The 23892-nt window shown below is 31.3% G+C and overlaps 2 protein-coding genes across 3 annotated transcripts in view; both read left to right on the top strand.

Moving 5' to 3' along the window:
• The window catches only part of LOC145319192 (sulfhydryl oxidase 1-like), a 33481-nt gene extending 23834 nt beyond the window's left edge, over nt 1–9647 (top strand). The window contains exons 10-20 of one of the 2 annotated variants that reach the window (XM_080161142.1): nt 74–135; nt 416–495; nt 1019–1060; nt 1654–1741; nt 2131–2259; nt 2731–2761; nt 3132–3190; nt 3593–3656; nt 6428–6560; nt 7108–7419; nt 9325–9647. In XM_080161142.1, the coding sequence (XP_080017268.1) occupies nt 74–135; nt 416–495; nt 1019–1060; nt 1654–1741; nt 2131–2259; nt 2731–2761; nt 3132–3190; nt 3593–3656; nt 6428–6560; nt 7108–7380 (961 nt within the window). In that variant the 3' untranslated portion in view covers nt 7381–7419; nt 9325–9647. Of the gene's footprint in view, nt 1–73; nt 136–415; nt 496–1018; nt 1061–1653; nt 1742–2130; nt 2260–2730; nt 2762–3131; nt 3191–3592; nt 3657–6427; nt 6561–7107; nt 7861–9324 lie in introns of those variants that run through there. The other variant, XM_080161141.1, reaches the window with a different exon arrangement.
• A 6139-nt stretch (nt 9648–15786) lies between these two features.
• Nucleotides 15787–23892, top strand: part of LOC145319191 (uncharacterized) — a 31152-nt gene continuing 23046 nt past the window's right edge. The window contains exons 1-4 of the mRNA XM_080161140.1: nt 15787–15891; nt 16268–16307; nt 16549–16593; nt 22857–22915. Of these exons, the coding sequence (XP_080017266.1) occupies nt 16287–16307; nt 16549–16593; nt 22857–22915 (125 nt within the window). The 5' untranslated portion in view covers nt 15787–15891; nt 16268–16286. The remainder of the gene's footprint in view (nt 15892–16267; nt 16308–16548; nt 16594–22856; nt 22916–23892) is intronic.

Below are 23892 nucleotides of genomic sequence, written 5' to 3'. Positions count from 1 at the left end.
TTCGGTTTATTATATTCCCATGGCTGTAATTGAGGCTGCTAAGCCACGCTTTTTGTATAGGATTTATTTTTAGGGAACTACCGGCGCTCTACTTTTGGAATGGTACAATGAATATGGTGAAATCAAGAACTAATGGTAGGTAAACAAGGGCAAACATTTTATTTGTAGTGCAGTCCAAATGCGGGTTTTTTGAATCACAAAACCTTACCAAAAATTATTATTTTAAGAAGTGTTGATGAAAGCTCGTAAATATTTTTTTTGAAAGAAGAAGGTTTTTAAATCAATTGCAATGAAATAATTTGGCGAAAATATTTTTCGGTGATTTTTCAACATAAGGAGAAATATGAATATAATGTCAAATCTCTCTTTATCTAAATTCATAAAATAATTGCTGTTGATAGCTCTTGATATTTAGGGGAAGAGATGATTGATATCCTGCGAGAACATTATGCTGGAGTCAAATTTGATTTCGATACTCCTGACTTCTTTGCTTTTGTAAGATATTCAATATTTTTTATTACCAATATATGGATCATGGAAAGAAAATGAAGTAGTGGGTTTAGTCGAATTTTTTTAACAGTAGCTTTCTCCTATTTTTAGACCCTGCGGGTTAATCACTAACATTTACCTAACCTAAAATAACCTAACCTATCAAAAGCTAATGTGAAAATACGACAACACCAGCTATTTCGTTTTCTTTCCATGATTCAAATATAGTATTGTTTCCATATCTGCTTAAGGGTATTGGGTTGATTCATCACAGGGTGTGTCTAAGCTTATTTAGGGGGGTAAAATAAAATAGGTTTCAATGTGTTGAGGGGGAGGGGGGGGTAATTTACAGCATTTTTTAAAAATTTAAATAGAAAAAAGGGTTTCACAGTTTGATGGTGTTGAACTCCCCTTAACCACCACCTTTCGACATCTATGGTGTGTAGATACCTTCAGAAGGCAGATACAAAACAGAATCTGCTTTTTGGAATACTATCATATTTATACGTATATTTTGTCATATTTTTAGAATTTTGAAGACGGGGGTATTATTGAAGCAAGCCAAAGTCAGGTAAAGAATGGCACAATCACAACTTTTGAGGAAGAAAAAAACGATTAGAACAATAAAGGATTTAAAGAACTCCATAAAAGAAAAGCTAAGTAATCCTGATTAATGAAAAAGACAAAGGAACACTCTGGCTCAAAGAGAATTATAATAAAATTTACTTGACTGTCAGACGAATAAATCAGGCTGTAATATAGAATCCTTATACTAAAGTAACAGGATGTCTATGTGTCTGTCTGTGTGTCTGTACCGAAGGATCTCGCTAACCGCTGAACCGATCGGGTTCTCCTTAACAGGGTAGATTCTCATGGGTCCCGGGAAGGTTTATAACTATTTTGGGGGAGGGTAACACCACCCTCCTAAGAGAAATGACAAAAAATTGAATTTTTTTAAATATCTGGGAGACTTCAACATAACAGAAAGAGGTATCGTAATATAAAGAATTTTCCAAGATACTTAAACAAACAAAAACATTTAAAGTGCCACTAGAGGCCTCTAGGGGCATAGCCGCTAGTACTAAATATAGTAGTAGAAAAAAAATTTTTGAATTAGATAATCAGCTTGTAGAGAAGATCCACCTTTAAAATTTTAATATTTAGATTGCAAGGCGAAGATACAGTGTTAGTCTTTTTGATCTGGAGAAAACTATAGTACTTGCTTTAACCAATGAAATACAAGCACATAAAGGTAATAACAAGAGAAGAGTTAGGTTTATAGATTTAGTTTAATTACTAGTTAAAGCTCCTTTCAACAGTAATCTAAAGTAGTTTTTGCTCATGATTTTTGTAAATTAAAAAATAGTATTTTTCTGTCTTTTATTTTATTAAAACACCCTGTATAACATGATGATTTTGAGATTTAAACAATGCACTTTATTATTTTTTTTAACATGTTATTTTTAAAAAAATTTGATTGAATAATTAAGTTCATCAAAACAATAAATTAATTAATGGCGAGTCTATAGCACCATTACAGACAGACTCATACTTACAGAGCTGCTTTGCTATTGACAAGTTCAAGACAATTACTGATAGATCAACCAACCAGCCAAGATAATAATAATTGTCTGTTTTTAGATGATTTTACTAAAGAGAAAGAGGCAGCATTATTTAGTTTTATACAAGTTCTTAAAAGCTATTTTCCCGTGCAGTCTGTACTACACCAAGCCATACAGAAATTGACCCCGCAGGGTTTAATAAATCCAGGTATTGTTTTTTTTACACTTTCGGCTTTGACTTGGGATGAAATACAACTCAGCTGGTAGGAATTGTTATAAATTTTCCATTTTTTAAGGTAAAATGAATAATCCGTCATAGGTTATTAGACATGACAAATTGTTTTTACCTAACCCCTGCCATGGTATTATCGCGTCATGACGGTTTCATACCTCTGGAGTTAGACCCACCTAATCTTTTGTAAAATTGCAGGGACAAGGAACCAAGATTCTGATAAATAATTCTAAGAGAAAATGACCCTTCAAGCAATTCCTTTTAGCTACAATAACAAGTTTTACCTCTATTTGGGCAATTTCAAATGGAATTAATTTGCTAACTCATACCATGACCGCTCACAATGAATGACATTAGCAGAATCACAACAATTTTTGTTATTTAATTTGTTACAATTTACCAAATATAAAAATATGAAACTAATTGAACACCATTGATTTATTGCAGGTTTAGTTCGTTCTCCCCTGCACAGAACTAGGTATTGATTTGCTTATTTACTTTATTTTATGTGCTTCAAATATTTTCGGGCTCAATATGCAAAAGGTAGGGGGTAAAAAATAGCCCAAACCAATCCCGGTTCATCTTTACGGAGAAACAAAAAATCTTCTCTTTATAAGGATGTGCAGTTTCTTTTTTACTGATATGATATGGCATTTGTAAAAGTTTTATAGATTTTTCAAGCAAAGAAAAGATAACTATCAGCTTTGAGTAGATTCCTCAATTTTAGCTGAAATGACACGGATTGTTATATTGCTCATTTAGGTAACCAAAACATTTTGTCATATGACACACAAAAAAAAATTTAGTCCGGTTAAAGTCTAAATAGCAAATAAATAATGAATAATTAGTAAACATTATGAAGACACGCCCTGGGTATCTTGTAGTGGTTCTCAACCTAAATTCGGAGGTAAATTTCAATGTATTAGCCAGTTGATCCGTCAGCTAAACAATCATAAAATTTTAAATAATTCGCAGCTGCAGCTGATACTCATAGCAGGGGTAAACTGACCTGTTCTTCCGTAAATCTATTTATGTTGATTTTTTATTTTTACCACATATCCATGATGAAATCATCCTATCAACTTGATTTTGAAAATGCGATCTAACTTTATTTGCTTTGTAGGTTTCGTGATTGTTTTTCTAGACTTTTTGCACATTCTCTCTCTTTTCTTTATCTCACTTTGTCCGTTTTTCCATTCCATGGATTTGTTTCCATGCTTTTCTACAAATGGATGTTGTCATCCTTGTTTTATTAATGTTCGTCTGTCTGATTTTCTTGCATTTATGAAGGATTTGATCATTGTTTTAGGTTACAGCTGTGGTCAGTGGATGTTGTGGCACACCCTTACTGTTCAACAGTTTTTACACAAAGAGTAAGTTTGTATTGTTCAAGATAAGCCTGAAAATAAGTATCTGCTCATTAACTAACTTTGTCCACCGGTGTCCTGGATAGGGAACAGGTTTTTTTTTTGACATACGTCTCACAAGACCAACGTAGTCATGACCGGGAGACAATGACGGTTCAGTACATGACTTTCGTTAAATCACAGCTGATCATTTTTGTGGCTTTTTTTGAAAATTACTTTTATAGGCAAATTTTTCATAGTTTTTCCTTCAAAAATCACAATTTTCTCACATTTGCAGCTTAGTTAACTTAAATTTACACAAGAAAAGTATAATATATACAGCTGAACTAAAAAACTGTGTTATCATTAATAACAAAATCTTTAAGAATCTTGAATAATCTAAGATTTGTAGTCTAGAAATAAAATAAGAGTTATTTGAAGTAAATATTTGAATTGATGTCTAAACAACTCTTGTAATTAACTTTTTAAAAAAATATTTCATGTCCCTGTTGCATGCCTCATGACATATTATATTTTTAAACAAGTTTTCTTGAAATATTAACAAGTTATCCTGCTCAATATTGGTTCCTGGCTGATTTGATGTCTCAACATCAAAACAATATCTGCTTGGAGTATAACATATATATCCACAACCACAGTTGCCATGTTTAAAGTTCTATATTACCATATACATCAGGCTACAATTGAATATAATACCAGTACTTGGTTCAAAAGAGCTTAGTAGAAGGTTAATATTTTTAACAAGTGGGATTATCACTTGTAAGTGTTTGACATGAACTTGGAATCCATGTAAAGACCAGTCTATAGCTGATCTTGATTGAGTCTGCCTTTTGTACACACTGCTTGTCTTTACTACTGATTAAATGTCATAGTGAGAACCATGGAAGGTTTTACATAGGTGAACCTACAGAATGATTATAGATACATATTGGATTCTAAGCTGGATGAATAATTTGGAAGATAGTGTATTCAAGATAGTGTAAGAGCAGCTAACTGACAGGAAAGCACTTGGCTCATAGCTTGAAGAAAATAATAGTAGATTATTACTAGAGTGAATGTGAATGCTGGTTACATGATCATAACTGGATTTTATTCAAGTGTGATTTCCAATGGCCACTTTAAAAATAAACACAGACAAGTTCTTTGTCCTAAGTAGATCAATACTACCCTTCCTAAAAGCTACCAGTAGTAAAGGGACCTAGGAAGGTGTTGAACAGGAAGACCAAAATGTAGGATTAGCCAAGCAAAAATAACGGGCAGTTTGTCTATCAAGTGGTGTTAAATTTGGAATCATAGACCCACCTGACTTTCAATCAGCAGAGTAGGCAGAAACCATGGTGAATTTCTGAGTAATAGAGAATGAGAGGATATGAGCTCTTAGCTGAAGTAACTAAGGCAAGGGAGTCTTAAAGACCATGTAGCTAGATGCATGGCAGTCTTGGCTTTCATTCACGGTAGTTGGTTTATAGGAAACCAAAGGAAGTAAAAAGTAAGAATACTTGAAAGTTTATTCTGAATCTTGAGGTTATCCCTTTATATGGCAAAAGTCAAGCCACAAGTTCAATAGCAAACAAGTGCCATAAAGAAAGAGTCAAGAGTGTGTGAAATTGTTGATTAACAAACAAGGTCAGAATTCTTAACTGACTTCCATCAAGATTTATAGGCTGGGTGAAACATGTCAGCCGGCTAGAATAGAGGTCTGGCTATACCAGGGTGGAGAGAGGTACCCTGTTTAATGGAAAGTATTATGAGGCATACTTGTTAAAGTTGAAGGACAGGGATGGTAACTTTAAGGTCTTTAAACAAGAAGTTTAACATGTGGATTGATAGGAGATAATGTTTTAGTGAAAGAAATTTGAGGGCAATAACTTTATGTTGTGGAGTCAAATCATGTTAAAGCCAGGTGAAAGCCTATGGAGGCTAGAAGCAGTTCTGACGTGCAAATTTATTGTTGAACATTAATTCAAAATAATTAACTCTTACTCAATTTCTAGACTACAAATCTTATTCCATTGATTCTGAAAGATCTTGTTATAGGCACAATCTTCAGTACAGCTGTTACTTATTATACTTTTCTTGCGTAAATTTAGGCTAACTAAGCAGCAAATGTGAGAAAATTGAGATTTTTTTGGGAAAAACTATGAAATTTTGGATAAAAAAGTAATTTTCAAAAAAATCCACAAAAATGATCAGCTGTGATTTAACGAAAGTCATGTACTGAACCGTCATTGTCTCCCGGTCATGACTACATAGGTCTTGTGAGACGTATGTCAAAAAAAACCTGTTTTCTATCCAGGACACCGGTGTGTCCGCTAGTCGTCGAACAAGTTTTGGAAAATCTTACTGTCATGTTTATCTGGCAGTAGTGGCTGTAATTTAAATAATTTGTGAATAATTTTCTGAACTTGGCTACTTATGTTGGATATCTTTAAGTTTATATTTATCTCTTAACATTCATCTGGAAAGACGGTTATCATTTATAAGGGAGGGAGGGGAGACATTGGGATGTTTATTATACAAATATACTCAGAAAATTTATAATGACGTTTTCTTATTCGCTAGCTTAGCAATTTTGAGAATTTTTTTCGTTGGTTGGTTTATTAGATTGAGTGTCCAAACGTTTCAACCACTAAGTGAAATCTACAGAATGCTTAATTTGTGTATCATCATTGGGGATGTGCATTAATATATTGGGCATTGAATTATACCTTTAGATCCCTAAATATTTATGTATACTAATTTTATAATTATAGATTTTTGAAATATTAAATTTTTAGAGGGGACCCTAAAGAAGTTTTAGAAGCAATGAATGGATATATCAAATATTTCTTTGGATGCAGAAGTTGTGCCACACATTTTGTGAATATGACCCGGGATGGGCAGGCTTTTCACAATATTAACACATATCAGGTCAGAACTTCTTGGAAATTTAACCTTTTTCTAATATTAAATGATTAATTTTTGGATCATTGCCTATGTAGGTAGGTCTTCATGAATCCAACCCTCAAAATTTTTTATTTTTTATTTTAAAGACGTTAATTTATTTTTACTGTTTGGTATATTTTATGCATTTTTGATTGCACACTAGAATATATAAGTTGGAAGAAATTTTAATGTTAGGGGGAGATTTGAAATCTGCATCAAATTTTAAGGATTTTTTATAAAATTCGTTTTTTGTATAATTCTTTATCTAAAAGCGGAAATACAATTTAAGTTAATTAATTTTGACATCTGTGATTGGTGGATTGAAAACTATCTGCGCTCTGATTGGAGAAGCTTAAGTGTCGTACATCATTCAACCAATTAGAGCGCAGGTATTTTCTAATCCTCCTATTTTTGTAAGTGAGAATCTGTTGGCCAATTTTAAATCAGGAAGATATCATTCTTTTTTGTATCATAGATTTCAAGGGATCAATACGCTAAAATGATGTTGAATTCATCTATTAACTTATTTCAGGATGCGGTGCTGTACCTGTGGAGGGCGCACAATGTGGTCAACCTCCGGGTTTCAAACACAACCTCCGACGACCCTGTCTTCCCAAAATTTACCTTTCCCTCGCCACAATACTGTCCCCAATGCTATACACAGAAGGGGAAATTTTCTGAGGAACATGTAGCACACTTTTTGGTTGATATGTATTCCAATATTGACACTGAGTATAGCTCTAATGTGTCCTTTATGTTGGAGGCGAGTGGTCTAGTTATATTTACACTATTGTTGATATTTTGAAAGATTTATTGATATTATTAATATTAATTATTTAATATGGTAGCTACAAATTATGACCTCTTATATGCATAATTGAAAAAAAATGTATATTTATAAGCATGCAAAACTATTCTACAAATAATATCAGAACTATGCAGCCGCGCGTCAGCCGCGACTAAGCCTCTAATTAAAACCAGTTTCGATGCCTTGACAATTTTTTTAAAGACGAATTACAATAAATTGAGTCAGTTTAGACTTTCAGCTGATTTTTTAAAAATTGCAAGAAGTTGATACCCCTGAGGGATACAGGCAGCTTACGCAAGGCTGCCGAGCTCAATTAATTTATTTCTGTTCCTTCGCCATAGTCTTCTAACTAAGTTATATTTATATATTTTCTTATCTTATTATGACTATAGGCCTCTAGGGGGACTTGAGGAGAGAGTCTAATTTAAAAATTAAATTTCTTATTTTAGATTTTAAAAGAAAAAGTATAAAAAAAAATTGGGGGGGGGGGGCGAGAAAAAATTTTTTTCGGGGGGGGTGCCCCCCCCCTCATTTTTAATTTTAGTTAAAAAAAAATAAAAATAAATTTTGGGGGGGAGGGGGTATTTTTATTTTTGGGGGGGTTGGGGATGTCCCACCCCCCAAGAAAATAGTTATAAACCTTCAAGACCAATGAGAAGCTACCCTGTAAAGGAGAACCCGATCGGTTCAGCGGTTAGCGAGATCCTTCGCTACAAACAAACAGACACACAGACAAACAAACAGACAGACATCGTTCTACTTTGTATTATAGAAAAATAATCTATTTTTTGTAATATGCTTGCTGATTTTTATCTGGTTGATAATTATATGGGGTATGATTTACTCCTATATCTCATCATCATAGTATTTAGTACAAGGGCGTGCGATTAAAGAGTGCTAATGACCTCTCTTACCTCCTAAACAGCTAAAATTCATAAATAGCTTCAGTGGTGAGGAATATTTTAGATGCCCTCCTGATACATGTTTTAGAAAGCTAAATACGGATTTTCTATTTTTGAAGATGTTAATACATGTAATAGATTAATGGATGACAACATCTTAAGTTTAATTTCATCCCCCGTCCCCATTATAATAAAAATGAGGTATTAAATTGTTTAAGTTTAGTTATTTTGCTTAGTTTGGAAAAATTAAGAATATAACATGTATTTTCTTAACTATCATTTGTTTGCTTTGCTTCTATATATTGTTGGACGAAATACACTTAAAGGAACCCTGCAATAAATACCACGCTTTAAGTGCTGAAAGACTGGCACAAGAAGATCCAATAACCTAAATTTGAAGCTTTCAGCTTTAATAACAAAAAAGTTGTTGGCATTTTAAAATGACATTTTATGTACAATGAAAATTGTTAAAGATTTTCAATGCTCATGTTTAAAACTTTGAAATTAAACTACGTAGCCGAGATACAAAATTATAAGCTTATTTTTGTCATAACTAATTATATTTTTAAAATAAAAATACCTGTTTTTATAGTCAAAATCATTAAAAAAAATTAAGTTTAACTTAAGTCGTACAGAGAGTACTGTAGTATTTCCAGCCAATCAGAATGCTGAATCAGCACAACGAACAATCACAGCTGAGCTTATTTTAGTTTCATTTGTTTCCGCTATGATTTTACGCTTACAAACGCAAATTAAACCGAATTTTGACTATGAAAAGTGGTGTGTTTATTGTAAAAAGTAATCTGGCAATCTAAGTTTCTGACAAAGATAAGGTTATAATTTTGCGTCTAGACGACTTAATTTAATATTATAATTTCTTTTATAAGCAATGAAAATCTTTCAAAATTTTCATTGTAGATAAAATGTAATTTTGAAATGCCTAGAACTTTTTTGTTATTAAAGCTAAAGGCTTCAAATTTGGGGTATTGGGTCTACTTTTGGCAGTCTTTCAGCAGTTAAAGCGTTGTATTACTTGCAGGGTTCCTTTAACAAAATGTATACCTAACTGTTAATTTGAAAACAAAAGATATTGAACATAATATGCAATCCTGGCTGTTAGTAAATAATATTCATACTTATTAATTTTATTTTATACCCTTTTTAAAATTTACATAAAGCCTCCAAATTAGGCAAATTTTTGTGGATTTTTAGATTAAATATTTATTTGTATTTAAAACCATATATATTGTTTATGTAATTGTAATTTATGAATGTAATTTTGATATGTAATTGATAAATGACGATCACTTTGTAATTTTATATTATACATGAAATTGACCAATAAAAACAATTTAAATAATATTTTTTCTCTTTTTTAAACCAAAGTTTTTTATAATAAGGGTAGGTCCAACCTTACGTCCGAAACGGATAGCTTTTCTCGTCAATTTAGGCATGTTATAATAAACAAATTTTATTACAATTTTCTTTCGACTTTATTCAGTGTTAGTGTTTGTTTTTCCTACTGTTTCAGTGCTTCGCTTCTATGGATGCTGTCATCCTTACAAATTTAGTTTTCTCGTAACAGACATTGCTTTGTTGCATTTAAAGAATAGCTTATTTAGTAGAAAGCGCAAGTTTTATAATAATCAGATATTTCTTTCCTACCTAAATCATAGTAAAGTTACTTTGATTATAGGAATGCTTTATTTTTCTTTGTTAAAAAATTCGTAAGAAATTTATTCGCAAAAAAGTTTCTGGCTGGGTTAGATCCGCTGAAATGTTTACTTAAAAACTGAAAGTATTTTAAATCCCACTTTTTAGACATTTTTGTGCATTATATTTTCAAAGACTTTTTTGTAATTTCCTTCTCTCATTATTAAAAAAAAACCTTTTTATTTTAACCATTTTGCTAGGCCTATCCTCTTATAAAGCTATTTTATTTATTTCTCTCTTCTCTTCTCTTTACATTCTCTCTCTCCATGGGATATGGGAATAGGACAATTGATAAAAAAAAGATAGTAATTTGTTCTTTGACTGATTGGGGGCCATCAACGCAACTTTTACTACATTGGATGATTTTTTTGCAAGAAATGACACTGAATGCCGTTATCTTAAACTATTCTAGCAGACAAGGGTAACTAAAACATTATTACTAGTATTAACAGACAATAATGTTAAAAATTAACAAAATTTATTTTTGCATACCTCACAAAAGGAGACTGTTCAATGACAGGGAGTAAGGGAGGGGACAATGGGCAATTAATTTAATATAAGAGTTATCAAAGAAAGGGCATGAAATCTAGTTTAATCCAATAAATTTGTAGGAAATTATAAAGGGATTGTTAATTGAATAATAGATTTCCATAGCGTCATGTAAAGTGAAATCACAACTTGTTTTTGATGAAATATATTGAGGTTTTTTGGTGTGATTTTTATATTAAAAGATTATTGGACCCGGCCAGCTCCTAGCAAGAATATGACTGCCCCTTTTTATTCTGTTTATTTCCCTTTCCCCCACCTCCCTTCTCCCCGTCTGCTACATTCCAAACTAACACAACGAGTGTTTATTTCCCTTCCCCCCACTTCCCTTATCCCGTCTGCAATATTCAAAACATACATAACGAGTAGCGGCATTCTATGCGCAAGTCCCCAAACTCAGTCAGAAACTGCTAAATTCTTGCACATTCCCTTTAAGCCAGTCCCCAAAGTCTGAGACTCCTAAAAATTGAATATTCGATCCATTGTCCCCTCCCTTACTCCCTGGTTCAATGAACATTTATGTATTTCATTAAATTCTTAATGATTTCTTAGGATAAAAAATAGGATAGGCGATTTTTTTAATCTTTAGGTTTTACAAAATATTTATGTTACAATTGTTGTTTTTAATTTATATGGTACCAATTACCAAATTAATTATTTATCCGAGTTTTAAAAAGTTTTTTTGAGATTTTGAAGATATCACTTTGGTAGAAGAGTAAAATTGAATTGATTGTTGTATTACTATATCCTTGCCCCTCCCCCCCTCTCTCTCTCTCCTTCTCTCTCTATCTCTCTCTCTCTCTCTCCATGTTTAGGTCCATCTACGTTTGGTTATATCACTCCCCCCCCCTTTCCCCCTTAAAGCCTTTACTTTCTCTTCTCTAGTTATTTCTTTCTGTTGCCACTTTAACTGCCATGCTCCCCTCCCTGCCTATTCTCTTTGCATCTCTCTTTCCTGATGTGAAGCACCCGTCCCCTCTCCTCATTCCTCATGATCAAAAGCAGGGAATATATTCTGAAAAGAAAATTGAACATAATTTCGGATAAATTTAAACTGAGTCTACGGAAGCTGTTAAATGTTTTTTGAAGACCTAGAGTATAATAAACTCCACAAAGAATTTAAATTACGTTAATCTATTACTTTTATAATATTAATTATTTAGTTTTTTGCAATGAAACTAAGGAATTAGTGGCAACGGTTTTAGGCTATTTTCTATTTTTTCCTTAAATTTTTATTTGAATCTCTTTTATGTCCTGTTCTACTATTTGATACTTCTTGATTACATGTCTCTCCCCTAGCTCATGACACTATGAATGGGGTGGGAGGGAACAGCCTCCGAGGGGAGCCACACACACACACACACTCTGAGTAGATCTCTCTTTCTATACATATTTATACTTCTCTGAGAGGTGATAAAAAACCGGTTTTGTTGATGGCACAGCAAAGCTTCATGAACAGATTCTATTTCATGGCCCTTTCTTCCACCAGTCAAATATTTGAAAAGTGCAATCCAGTGTGAGTGTCAGTGAGACCCATTTGTCACAAGACAGGCACATACACACAATTCAATGTTACAAATCTTATTAGTTAGAAAATTAAATAAAAATCCGCCAAAAAATACAGATTATTATCTTATGACCTTGAAAAATAAAATATTCTTGTCTGCAGAAATAAATATTTATTAACTAGAGACTTAGATACACAAATATAGCAATATATTAATATCTTTACAAAAAGTTTGGGTGATATTTTTGTGATTATTCCATATTAAAACAAATTGTTTATTAAATGGTTGGTTATGGTTAATGATAAGATAATGATAATAGAAATAGGGTGTTTGAGCTATGGTTACACTTTACCAAACTTTTGGCAGTATAGAAAAAACTTAAAAGTGATATTTCGCAAAAAAAAACATCCATAAAACGAAGGTTACCTGAGGAAACTGTCAGACAAACGAACATATGTGTGTGAACGAATTTGATATTCAACATTATTTAGAAGTATGACTTAAAATCTATCCCAAATTACTGAAATATAGGATGCTTAGTAAGAACATACTTTTATTTGTATACTTAATTATACATATTTTACGTTTAACATTGTGTCTAATCGATGTAGGAATCAATATTTTAAAAATAATGTGAATAAGATAGTATTATCAGAATTTAAAACCTAAAGAATCTCCATATTTTAATTCGACTTACGGACTTTTTAGTAATAATAGTTGCTATGCTTTCTAAATTGTGCCTTACTAAAATAACCTACCAAGTTTAAAATCGATAGGACAATTCTGCCACAAAATCGTAACACATTTTTGTGTCAATGTAATCTAACGGTTTAGCTATCCATAACAGACGGACGTATGGACCGAACCTAAATGTAGAAAAGTGTCATTTTTCAAAGATAGTAATTCTCTCAGAGGTTCAGTGGTTATTATGTTTACATGTGAAAATCATAACCTAGAGTATTTATTTTGTCTGCAATGATAATTTGATTAATAATTATGAATGTTTGCATACATCTAACAATAATATCTAAGAAAAGGCAATGGGATTAAAGATTCACTAAAATCATTAAAATGGAGGCTTTTATACAATGTCCTTATGGAAATGATGTTATTAGATATTTTGCAATAAATTTATAAAAAAAAAATTCAGACATTGAATAATAAATGCATTATAACACTAAATTTGGTAATGCTAGTTTGTCTTACCGTTTGCTATGTTAAGCTGCGCCTTAATTGATGTTGTCTGTCCCTGTTTTCTGTATATTTATGTAAAGGTTATTTTATTGTAGGTTTGATTTTAACAAAGCACTTGATTGACAAAAGATATATTTTTATTTATCAGCATAAAAAAAACAAGTTGAAGTGTGGTAAAATTATTTTTAGAATATTTATTTATCGCATAGTATTATAGAGTGATGTCCGCCGAGGGGACGAAGGCAAGGACCAACAAAATTTGTATGAATTTTAAGATTTTTATTTTATTTGTTACTATAGGATACATGATTGTTCATTATGGTTCAGAACCGGTTCTAATCCAGCGGATATTAATCGGCTTGGAAGCTATAATAGGAAAGTTATTATTACGATTTGTAGAATCACTCCTTGTTGCTATATATTGTTGTTCGTTGGTATATTTGTATGTCCATGAATGATAGTCACACAGAAACAGTAATTACTTAGTTATTTCTGGTTCTATTTTGTTTCAGCGTTAGAGGTTAAAATCAGTTATTTAAGCAAACAAAATTTAGCATAAATGGATATTTAAATCCCAATGTATTAGATGATCAAGCGATAGCTCATCATTTAATACATTTTTACTAAATAGGTAAAATAATATTATTAAATAACAAAACAGTTCATTAACTCCATAATTACCTTAATAGCAATATAAAACAAGATTTTAAAATCTTCGAATTTAAAAATTGGATAAATCTTCCATCCATAGGATTTTTAAAATTTAAAGATTTTTACAAAAAAGCTTCGCTTTATAAAAATTTTGTTGTGCGGCTACTCAATAGGTGATTCTGTGAGTCTGTCTATATTGGTTCTTATCTCTGTTGGAAGGTAACTGACTGACATATGGTCAAACTAACTAGAGAAAAGCGTCATTTTTAGAACATAAATTGAGTTTCGAAAGTACTCTTCAACAGAAATAAACTTCTAATATATAAACTAAGCAGTAAGCATTTTAGTGTCCGCGGATAAAGATCTATGAAATCATTCATAAAAAATATGTTATAATTCAAACAATCCCAATTTTGGCAACTTTTTTTGGTAAGAGGGGGGATAACATATTTTTTTCTTTCGTTTTGTGTGTGCAGTGCACGCTTCTGTAATGCAAGACACGTGACATCGTGATGCAAAATGACACTCGAAAACATACAAATTTATAAGTGTCACTAAGAACAGATTAGTAAAGCTTATTGTATTTATTAGAAGCAAAGCTTCTTAATTAATACTGATTCCCGTCCATCTCCTCGTAAGTAAGTAAAGTTAAATCAAAACTTAAATATAGGGATCAGAAGCCGCTTTTAAGCCTCAGGGAAATCAACTTTTTACAATTTTAAATTTTTGTTATTGGCTAGGGGGCCGAGCGCCCGCGGCTAGGCAGACTAAGGTCATAGTTTTTCTAACTATAGCTCTATTTACCCATCCGTTATCCATTTAGAAATAGAAGTCTTATATGGCCAACGAGCAGAAGATCTGTAACTCACGTTGTCTGCTTATAATATTTTCGTATGTTTAAAAATGATTTCAGCTTCTTTAGTTTTCTCTACAGCTGAAGTAATCCTTGTAAACTATTATGTTGACAACAAAAAGATGATAATCTCTATGTTAATTTGTTTTAAGTAGTTAGTAATACTCTGGAACTTATTTATTTATGTTTATATTCATAGTTTGTTAAGTTTTCTGTTACTTCGCCCCGAAGATACGATTTGGTCCAAAAAGATTTTTGTTTACAGACATCTGTTTAATTTCTTTATCAAGTTTATATATCTCGGTGGGGGTTGGAAAGGATGATACGGATGCACGCAAATTGTCTAAAACGTGTCGTAAATCATAACTAAACTTCTCTGATTTTTAATTTTGATCACATTTACAAATTACTCCTAAAAATTTCAGTTGAAAGTTTTAATTTGTAACATCAGATAAAAAGAGATGAAAGAGCTTTTTATTTTCTGTATGACAGCTCCATGGAAAAGTGCAGTCATTTAGAGAAGCGAAGTTACTCATCATTCGCTTTGTCCGTCAAAAATTTGATTTATCGGATGATATTTAAGATATTTGTTTGATAAAGATTCCCCGCATCTCGTATATAATTTACTTGGTACGTCAATATTTTTAATATATTTAAGGATTTTTTACCTCTGGAAAATGAGTCACTTTTTCCGTTTGTCCATCAATATTTCTCTTGTGCTTTGCATCTAATGGATGTAGTTTTACATCAAAAGTAGTATTTTTTAAAGTCTTTGTAGGAGTTAATCAGTTAATAAGATTACCACCATTTAAAATTGCATTTTGTACAAATTTTCAACAGTCGTTGCCCTACTATCATTTACATTTATTTTCAATAATTTCGTTATATAATGTAAGCTCTGGTCTCTTTAGTTTGATGCCATAAAGTCGACATAAATTAAGTCGATATTGTTAATATTTTGTCAGCCATGACCATCAAGTCGACAATTTTCTTGACAGTATTACTCCATTTTTGACACATTGTTATTACTTCTTTCAGACAAGAATGAGTATGGTATAGCGTAGCGCAGCTGCTAGTGCACACAAATTTCAGATGCGGTTTAAAAGGGAATCCAGAGCGAGTCCTTAGCACAAAATCTCAGGAAATTGTTCTTCTGGAAAATATGAGATGCATTTAAATAAAAAATATATTTAAATCAGCACGTAGTTTAACATCTTTTTAAACCAGCTGGATTCCTAAAAAGCTCCCTAATTGATTATCTAGCTGTTCATTAAGTTTTAGTAAAGAAGCTTTTTGTTTACTCACTGTGCCTGTCTGTATATAAGCAAAATTTGATTTTCTTAGCTTCTATTAAAGATATAAAACTGTATTTTTTTGTGAAGATGACTATGAACCTAACCTTTTTCAGTTAAAATTTTATTCACACTACTAATTCTGGAACTGATGGCTGAATGTTGAATTCTTATGGATGTTATCATCCTTGTTTAAAATATGAAGAAGAATATTTGTATTATCAGATGTATATAGAGGACTAGAATGGAAATCGATGTGTGTAGGAATGGATTTAGAATATATGGATTTTGTGAGAGATTCTTGCATACCCTGATAACATTTTCTCCCAGCTGGCTAATAAAATGATACCTCCCATCCCCCCTCCACCTATGACTTTACGCCATCCCCTCCCCTGACCATGGAGGAACGTATTGACCAATATTTATATGACTGTATTAGTAACCTAAATTAACGACAAAAATTCCCCTGTCACAATATCCACGTATCATATATCCATGTGTGTAGGCTACTTTCATCTCCTACTCTATGGATTCTTATTTCTGTCTGGGAGGTAAGATTAAAGTGTGGAGTAGCTAATCTTTTTATTTTCATATTTGAGTGTCTGTACGTCCGTCTGTCTGTCCTTCTGCCTGGTTGTTCTGGTATGTCGCGCCTAGCTTAAAGCTTACTCTGCTCTCTGTATGACATAGATTTATGTTAATCGGGACATGATTAGCAAATTACGTGTAAGGGAAGAAGGTTTTTTTCCCCTGGAAGTTCCTGGCGCCCGCTTGTCTCTCTTTTGTTTATTATTTATTTTCTTTTAGCTCCTTGAAGACTGAATGGCTATCCTGCCCCTTTTATACCTAACCTAGAACAGCCTAAAATTTTCTACAGTATTTTTTTCTTTTTTTAGGGGGGGTTGGTGGCTTATTGTTATTATAAGTTTTATTGTACATCATAATTGAAATGGTCAGCAAATTTCTTTACAGATGAAAGAAAGGTAAATGTGGCAAATAAAACTGGAAATTGTTTTAAGGATATATGATGCGTCGTGCCATCGTTTCTGTAACATCTGCATGTGTTTGATATTAGCAAAAAAATTAAATGGGAATATAATTAGGGGATAATCAAGCAAATGGGAAAGTAACGTTTGTGTTTTAAAGTAATTTCTAATTACTTTTGACAATGTTGAAAACCAAGACTTTATATGGAAGCGATGACACACTATAAAATGTTGTTGCGGATATGAGAATGATGTTTATAAAAAACAGATAAATTGTTGATTAAGCCAAAATCAAATCTTTAGAATTTTGTTTTGTTAAGAGTAAGATCCGAAAGGGAGCTCCCCAGATAGAAAAGTCTTTACACTTCACTAAAAAAAACTATTTTAAAACTAAATATCCTTAATTTTGATATATTGTAATCATTATTTTAGCAGTATTGCATGCACTGCTAGAGTATGAGAACAACTCGAATTGTTGGCTTCAATTTCAAACAAAATTACACACTCACATTTTCCTTTGAGGATAAATATGTCCACACTTCACAGTCCTTGCACAAATCTGATGAAAAAATTAAATAAAATATGAAATTATGTAATTATGCTTACGCGCGAAGGCAGTTATGTTCTTTTAGTAGCGAAGCTGTATTATAATTTGATGTTTTTGGTTATCCGTCCAACTGTCAGCTAAGTTAAGTGGAAAAAACATGATTTATTTCAGCCAAGATAGGTTTTTGAAAAATTGTATTAATTATTCCGTCAGTTTGTCGCATTGGATTTCTTCTAAAAGAATTGATTTTCACAGCCGTTATCATAGATAAACGACTGAATTTGTGTGAAAATTCACCTGCCTAGTGAACATATACTCTAAAATTCACTGGGTTAGTCAGTCTGTCTGCAATGCTCTGGTGCTCTCCAGGTCTCCAGATTTCTCTGGGGGGAATGTATTTTTTCTCATTTGCTTAGATTGGTTAGGTTAAGCTGACCAATTCACTTTTACTTAAAACACCTTGTCCGTCAGTCTATCATTACTGCTCTGAAAATAACAAATCTTTATTGGAAATTTGTTTTTTTATCATTTTTTTTAAATAAAGACTTCTAGATTTTTGTGTAAAGATTCATATAACATAAAAAAGTGTTTTAAAAAAGGTTAAAGATTTATAAATGGATTTTAAACATGCTGATAACGATTATAGAGTTGCATCTCTTTCTAAATAGTACCCAACTACTGCAGAAATCCCTATGCCTAGTTTAAAATCGATAGGACAATTCTAACATGGCCAAATTAGCGGTAAGAGCTATTCGTTACGGACGGACGGACTATATATAGTATATTTTTGCAGCTGTAATGTAAAATTATTTTGTTTTTTTTCTAGTATATTCTTGGATTCTGTCTGAATGTTGCAGTATTTCTTGAAAATCATATCTAGATACACCTTACAGAGTATGTTGTATTTGGCATATACTAAAGTAGTTTATGTATGTATTTAGAAGGTTTTAGTCTTTAGGTTCAGTGGTTAGCGAGATCCTTTAAACATACACACAGAAAGACATCCTGTTACTTTATTATAAGGATTTGTGTATCCCTATATCCTAGTATGAAGAAACTATTTTTTCCATCTAGTGGTATGACATCAGCAAAACCTTTTCAAAGCTTGGCTAAATGTTATTTTAACATTTATATCTCAATTTTTTTCATATTACAGGGTGTTTCAAGAGAAATGTGTTGTTTAAATCTAATTATGCATAGAACAAAAACAATTATAGAAATGCTTTATACATTTGGAAAACCTGTTATCGTACTTTTATGTTTTAAATTTTAAAAATTTAAAGGTTGTGCAAAAAGTACGTACTTTTTTAAAATTCAAACTACGCGACTTGTGTTAATAGTAGAAAAATAACATGCATTCCGTTGGAATTGTCATAAGCTCTAGTTTTTGTAAATATAAGAAACATTCCTGTGCTAAATACAGTAAAGGAACTACGGGTAAAATGTTCCATCTTACTTTAAACTTTTCAATCTTTTTATCACATTTTTCAACGTACCTCCTAAACTACAAAGATGTTGCTTATATTTCCCAAAACCAAAGTTTATGACGATTAAAACGGTATGCATAATAATAAGAGGTTCTTTTTTTTAATTATGTTGACATCATTTCACAAGACATAATTTCAAAAAATTGTCATTTACTGCCAGTAAAAAATATTTCTGTTGTTGTCATATCCCAGAATTGTGATACTTATCCTTATATAAACATGTGACAAATTTCCCACCAAAAATAAGAAAATAAACCCAAAGAAAAATATTTAAATTCTAGAGTGGTTGGGCCGGCATCTAAAGGTATAAGACAATGGCCTGTTATCTGTTGTACATCCCAAATAAAGATACACAAAATTACCCTTTCTGTAGATTACAATTAGTAGTTGAAAAGTTAGACACTCAACTAAATGAACCGACCAATCAAATTCAATGAAAGATCCCAAAGTTGTTAAGCCAATGAATAAGAAACTTTATTATAAAACTTTTGGGGCTAACGTAATAAAGAGCCCAATGTTCCCTTCCTCCCTGGTGGTTTGGGCTTTATCAACCTAAATAAAGCTATAGAAAGGTTAAAAATAGAATCCAAATTTACAATAACGATATTTGTAACTTCCAAGAGTAGCGAATATTTTTGCAAAAAAAAAGTGCATTTGTTTCATCAAATAGCGCGGCAAGAAAAAGGAGACTAAAGTGCAGTTCTAAAATAAAAAAAAATTTTAGCCAATTTGTGTATCAAAATTGTTATGAAATTGTATTAAAAACTAAATTAGTACATTTCCATTTATTATCAATTGGTAAATAATTACCTAAATGATTAAATATTTAAAAAAATATTTAGAAGAAATTATATGTTTTAGAGCTTTAAAACACATATATATGAATAAACAACAAATATATAGCAAATTTTCAAATAACGGGTTTATGAATAGCTCCACTCCAAAGACATAGTTTTTATACAGTAGATTGCCTATTAACAAGTATTTGTATTGGATAATTATTTATTGCTTTTCCGATACATTTTATTTGATTTTATAGTATTAAGGCTATTTAGTAAAAAAAAATTAGATTATAAGCAACTTTCTAACTTCAAGCCTTATTAATGTTTCTCTCCAAAAAATAATTAATGGAAAGGGGGGGGGGGTAGGTTGGTATTAATCTGTAGAGCAGGAAAACGAATAAAAATAAAGATCAGCTTAATAATAGTCGTAGATCATTTATACTTAAGCATGAAAAGAACGATGGTAATGTTGACAATAAAAATCAGACATCTAGCTTTGATATCAGCTGAGTAAATTTTATTTCCCCCTTTTATGTTACTTATGGCAGACAGACAAAGGGAATAAGAAAGTACCTTCGCTTCTTAAAATAATGAAAGAAAGAGAAGAGTGAAATAGAAAAATTTGGTAGAATTACTTTAATTGGTCAGAGGACCAGTAGCAGTCTCCCTCCTTTATTTTATTTAACAGAAACTTGTTTCAATTTGTAGCCGTTCTATAATTTCTCAATCTACACTTCATCTAAACTTAATAAACCAGTGATAGCAAATGTTGTGAAGAAAAAACAATACTTTATTGCTACATTTCAAAGTGAAAGGTAAAAAGTTACATTTTTTAAGGGAAGGGCATTCCGCCCACTTTAACTAACAATGTTGCACAACTAACATAATAGCAGAAAAACAATTTTTGATTCTTTGGTTATATTCAAAGAAAATGATAAAAGGTGAGGGGCTAGAGGTTTGCATATTTGAATTTGATGAATTTATTGGAATAGAAAAGGGGTAGAAAAGTCAATGCACTGCATTGCACAGCCCTTGTTCAAGCTTACAAAACTACAAAAATATCTTTTTAGGATTAGATTTATAACATAAATTAAACAAAAAAAATAAAGTTTTTGTTAAAATTTTACTATAAGTTTTTAAAAGATTTATTATATATTTATTCTTTTGAGTGGTTGATTATATGTTTTTTGTTTTTATATGTTACACAAATGATTTTTTTCTCTTAATTCTAAAAAAATCTTAGCTACTATTAGTTACAACATATTTTGTTATTCTAATTTTTTTTTTAAAATCTAGATTACTTTTAAAATTTAGCAACTCACTTGTTGTTGTCTATTCTTTTGAGACCAGTAAAAATTCTTTACCTAAAAATCTAAAACTTGTTGATTTTTTTTATTATTAAAGTTTATGTGATAACCAGCCTGATTATATTTGCTCATCATATTTCCAATTTTGCACACTACCCAAGCCTTCTCTGCTGCCCATGCAAAATGGTTCTAGAATAATTGGCTCCTTCTAGAGTAAGCATCCCTGCATGGGTATGGATCTAAAATAGGAAAATTAGAATCAGTTTAGAATCAGTTTAGCTTAACCAAAATAGACATGAAATAAATCAGTGATGTTCAGTAGGGGGGTGATAACACCCCACTTAAATTTGTAATTTTTTATCCACCAATACAACTTTTGGGAAATTCGGGAAATTTAATTTTGATATCTTTAACTGAAAAAATTTTGAAAATCGATCCATAGACACCAAAGATATGGGCGAAAATGTAAAAAATATAAAAATAGCCAAAAACCTGCAAAAAGGTAGTCTGACCGTCATTGTTGATTTTTTCAAATGACGGGAAATTTAATTTTGATATCTTTAACTGAAAAAATTTTGAAAATCTGTCCATAAACACCAAAGATATGGGGGAAAATGTAAAAATATAAAAATAGCCAAAAACTTGCAAAAAGACAGTGTGACCGTCATTGTTGATTTCTCAAATGACGGGAAATTTAATTTTGATATCTTTAACTGAAAAAAATTTGAAAATCGGACCATAAACACCAAAGATATGTGGAAAAATGTTGGAAAATAAAAAAATAGCCTAAAACCTGCTAAAAAGCCGTCCGACCGCCATTGATGTTTTATAGTTAATTGTGCTCCTTAATGATGGGAATGTTTTTTAAAAAAATCAGCATTCTATCTTTTAAAGGAGCTGAGTAAATCCCATTTCCCCCATAGCGTTATGGACGGACGGACGGACTGACGGACAAAGTGAATTATAGAGTAGCTTCGCTTCTAAAAATAAAGGGAATGAGGGTTCTTTCCTCTTCCTTCAATTTGAGGGAAACCGCCAATTAGGTTATATTTACTAAGTTTTGTTCTAAATCGGAAATCTTAAAATTTCAACTCAGCCTTGTTCCAAATTTAAACCATACTTTTTATTTGTTTTATCCATTTCAAATTAAGGTTTGCCAAAATGCAAAACCACAAAAGATTTATTAAATATGGGTAATATTATATAATTAATCCTAGAAAAAAATTTTAATATATAACTATTGTCAGAAAAGTGTCTTAATAAAGAACAATAATATGTAATACAAAAAACTACTTGAAGATAATGTGATCAATATAAGTCTTATTTTTCAATGTTTTCAATGGAAAAGATTTTTTGCAGATTTTTTTTACTATAAACATATTTTTCTCAACATGGTATTATTTTATGTGGGGGAGAGAACAACATACAGAGCTGCAATGAGACAGAACAGTCTCTTACTAATGGGCAAACCATAAAAGAGTTCAACTTGATTAAACCAACCGTCCTAGTTATACATATGTAGAAGTTGAAGAGAATGTGCTTTTCCTAACCCTGCGGAGTCTAGATCTGTGATGTCCTATGGGCTACCTAGTACCCAATTCAACCTAACCTGTCCTAAAGTTATAAACCAATGAAAAACAACCCTTCGCATAATTTTCAAGGGTGGATTAAAATAACAACATTGTATATTAACGTTATATTTTAGGTGGTTAAGATGGTGCTTATGATTTTTGCCAGATACTATGTGTTTCTACCATGTCATAAGTAAGTATATTTACAGATACTATGTGATTCTACCATGTCATAAGTAAGTATATTTACAGATACTATGTGTTTCTACCATGTCATAAGTAAGTATATTTACAGATACTATGTGTTTCTACCATGTCATAAGTAAGTATATTTACAGATACTATGTGATTCTACCATGTCATAAGTAAGTATATTTACAGATACTATGTGTTTCTACCATGTCATAAGTAAGTATATTTACAGATACTATGTGATTCTACCATGTCATAAGTAAGTATATTTACAGATACTATGTGTTTCTACCATGTCATAAGTAGTTATATTTACAGATACTATGTGTTTATACCATGTCATAAGTAGTTATATTTACAGATACTATGTGTTTCTACCATGTCATAAGTAAGTATATTTACAGATACTATGTGTTTCTACCATGTCATAAGTAAGTATATTTACAGATACTATGTGATTCTACCATGTCATAAGTAAGTATATTTACAGATACTATGTGTTTCTACCATGTCATAAGTAAGTATATTTACAGATACTATGTGATTCTACCATGTCATAAGTAAGTATATTTACAGATACTATGTGTTTCTACCATGTCATAAGTAGTTATATTTACAGATACTATGTGTTTATACCATGTCATAAGTAGTTATATTTACAGATACTATGTGTTTCTACCATGTCATAAGTAAGTATATTTACAGATACTATGTGTTTCTACCATGTCATAAGTAAGTATATTTACAGATACTATGTGATTCTACCATGTCATAAGTAAGTATATTTACAGATACTATGTGTTTCTACCATGTCATAAGTAAGTATATTTACAGATACTATGTGATTCTACCATGTCATAAGTAAGTATATTTACAGATACTATGTGTTTCTACCATGTCATAAGTAAGTATATTTACAGATACTATGTGATTCTACCATGTCATAAGTAAGTATATTTACAGATACTATGTGATTCT

This window comes from Acartia tonsa, chromosome 5, assembly GCF_053477335.1.
Source record: "Acartia tonsa isolate MP-2025a chromosome 5, ASM5347733v1, whole genome shotgun sequence".
NCBI classification, from domain to species: Eukaryota; Metazoa; Arthropoda; class Copepoda; order Calanoida; family Acartiidae; genus Acartia; species Acartia tonsa.
Note: the sequence above shows the minus strand (reverse complement) of the source record. Positions and strands in the feature narration are given on the sequence as shown.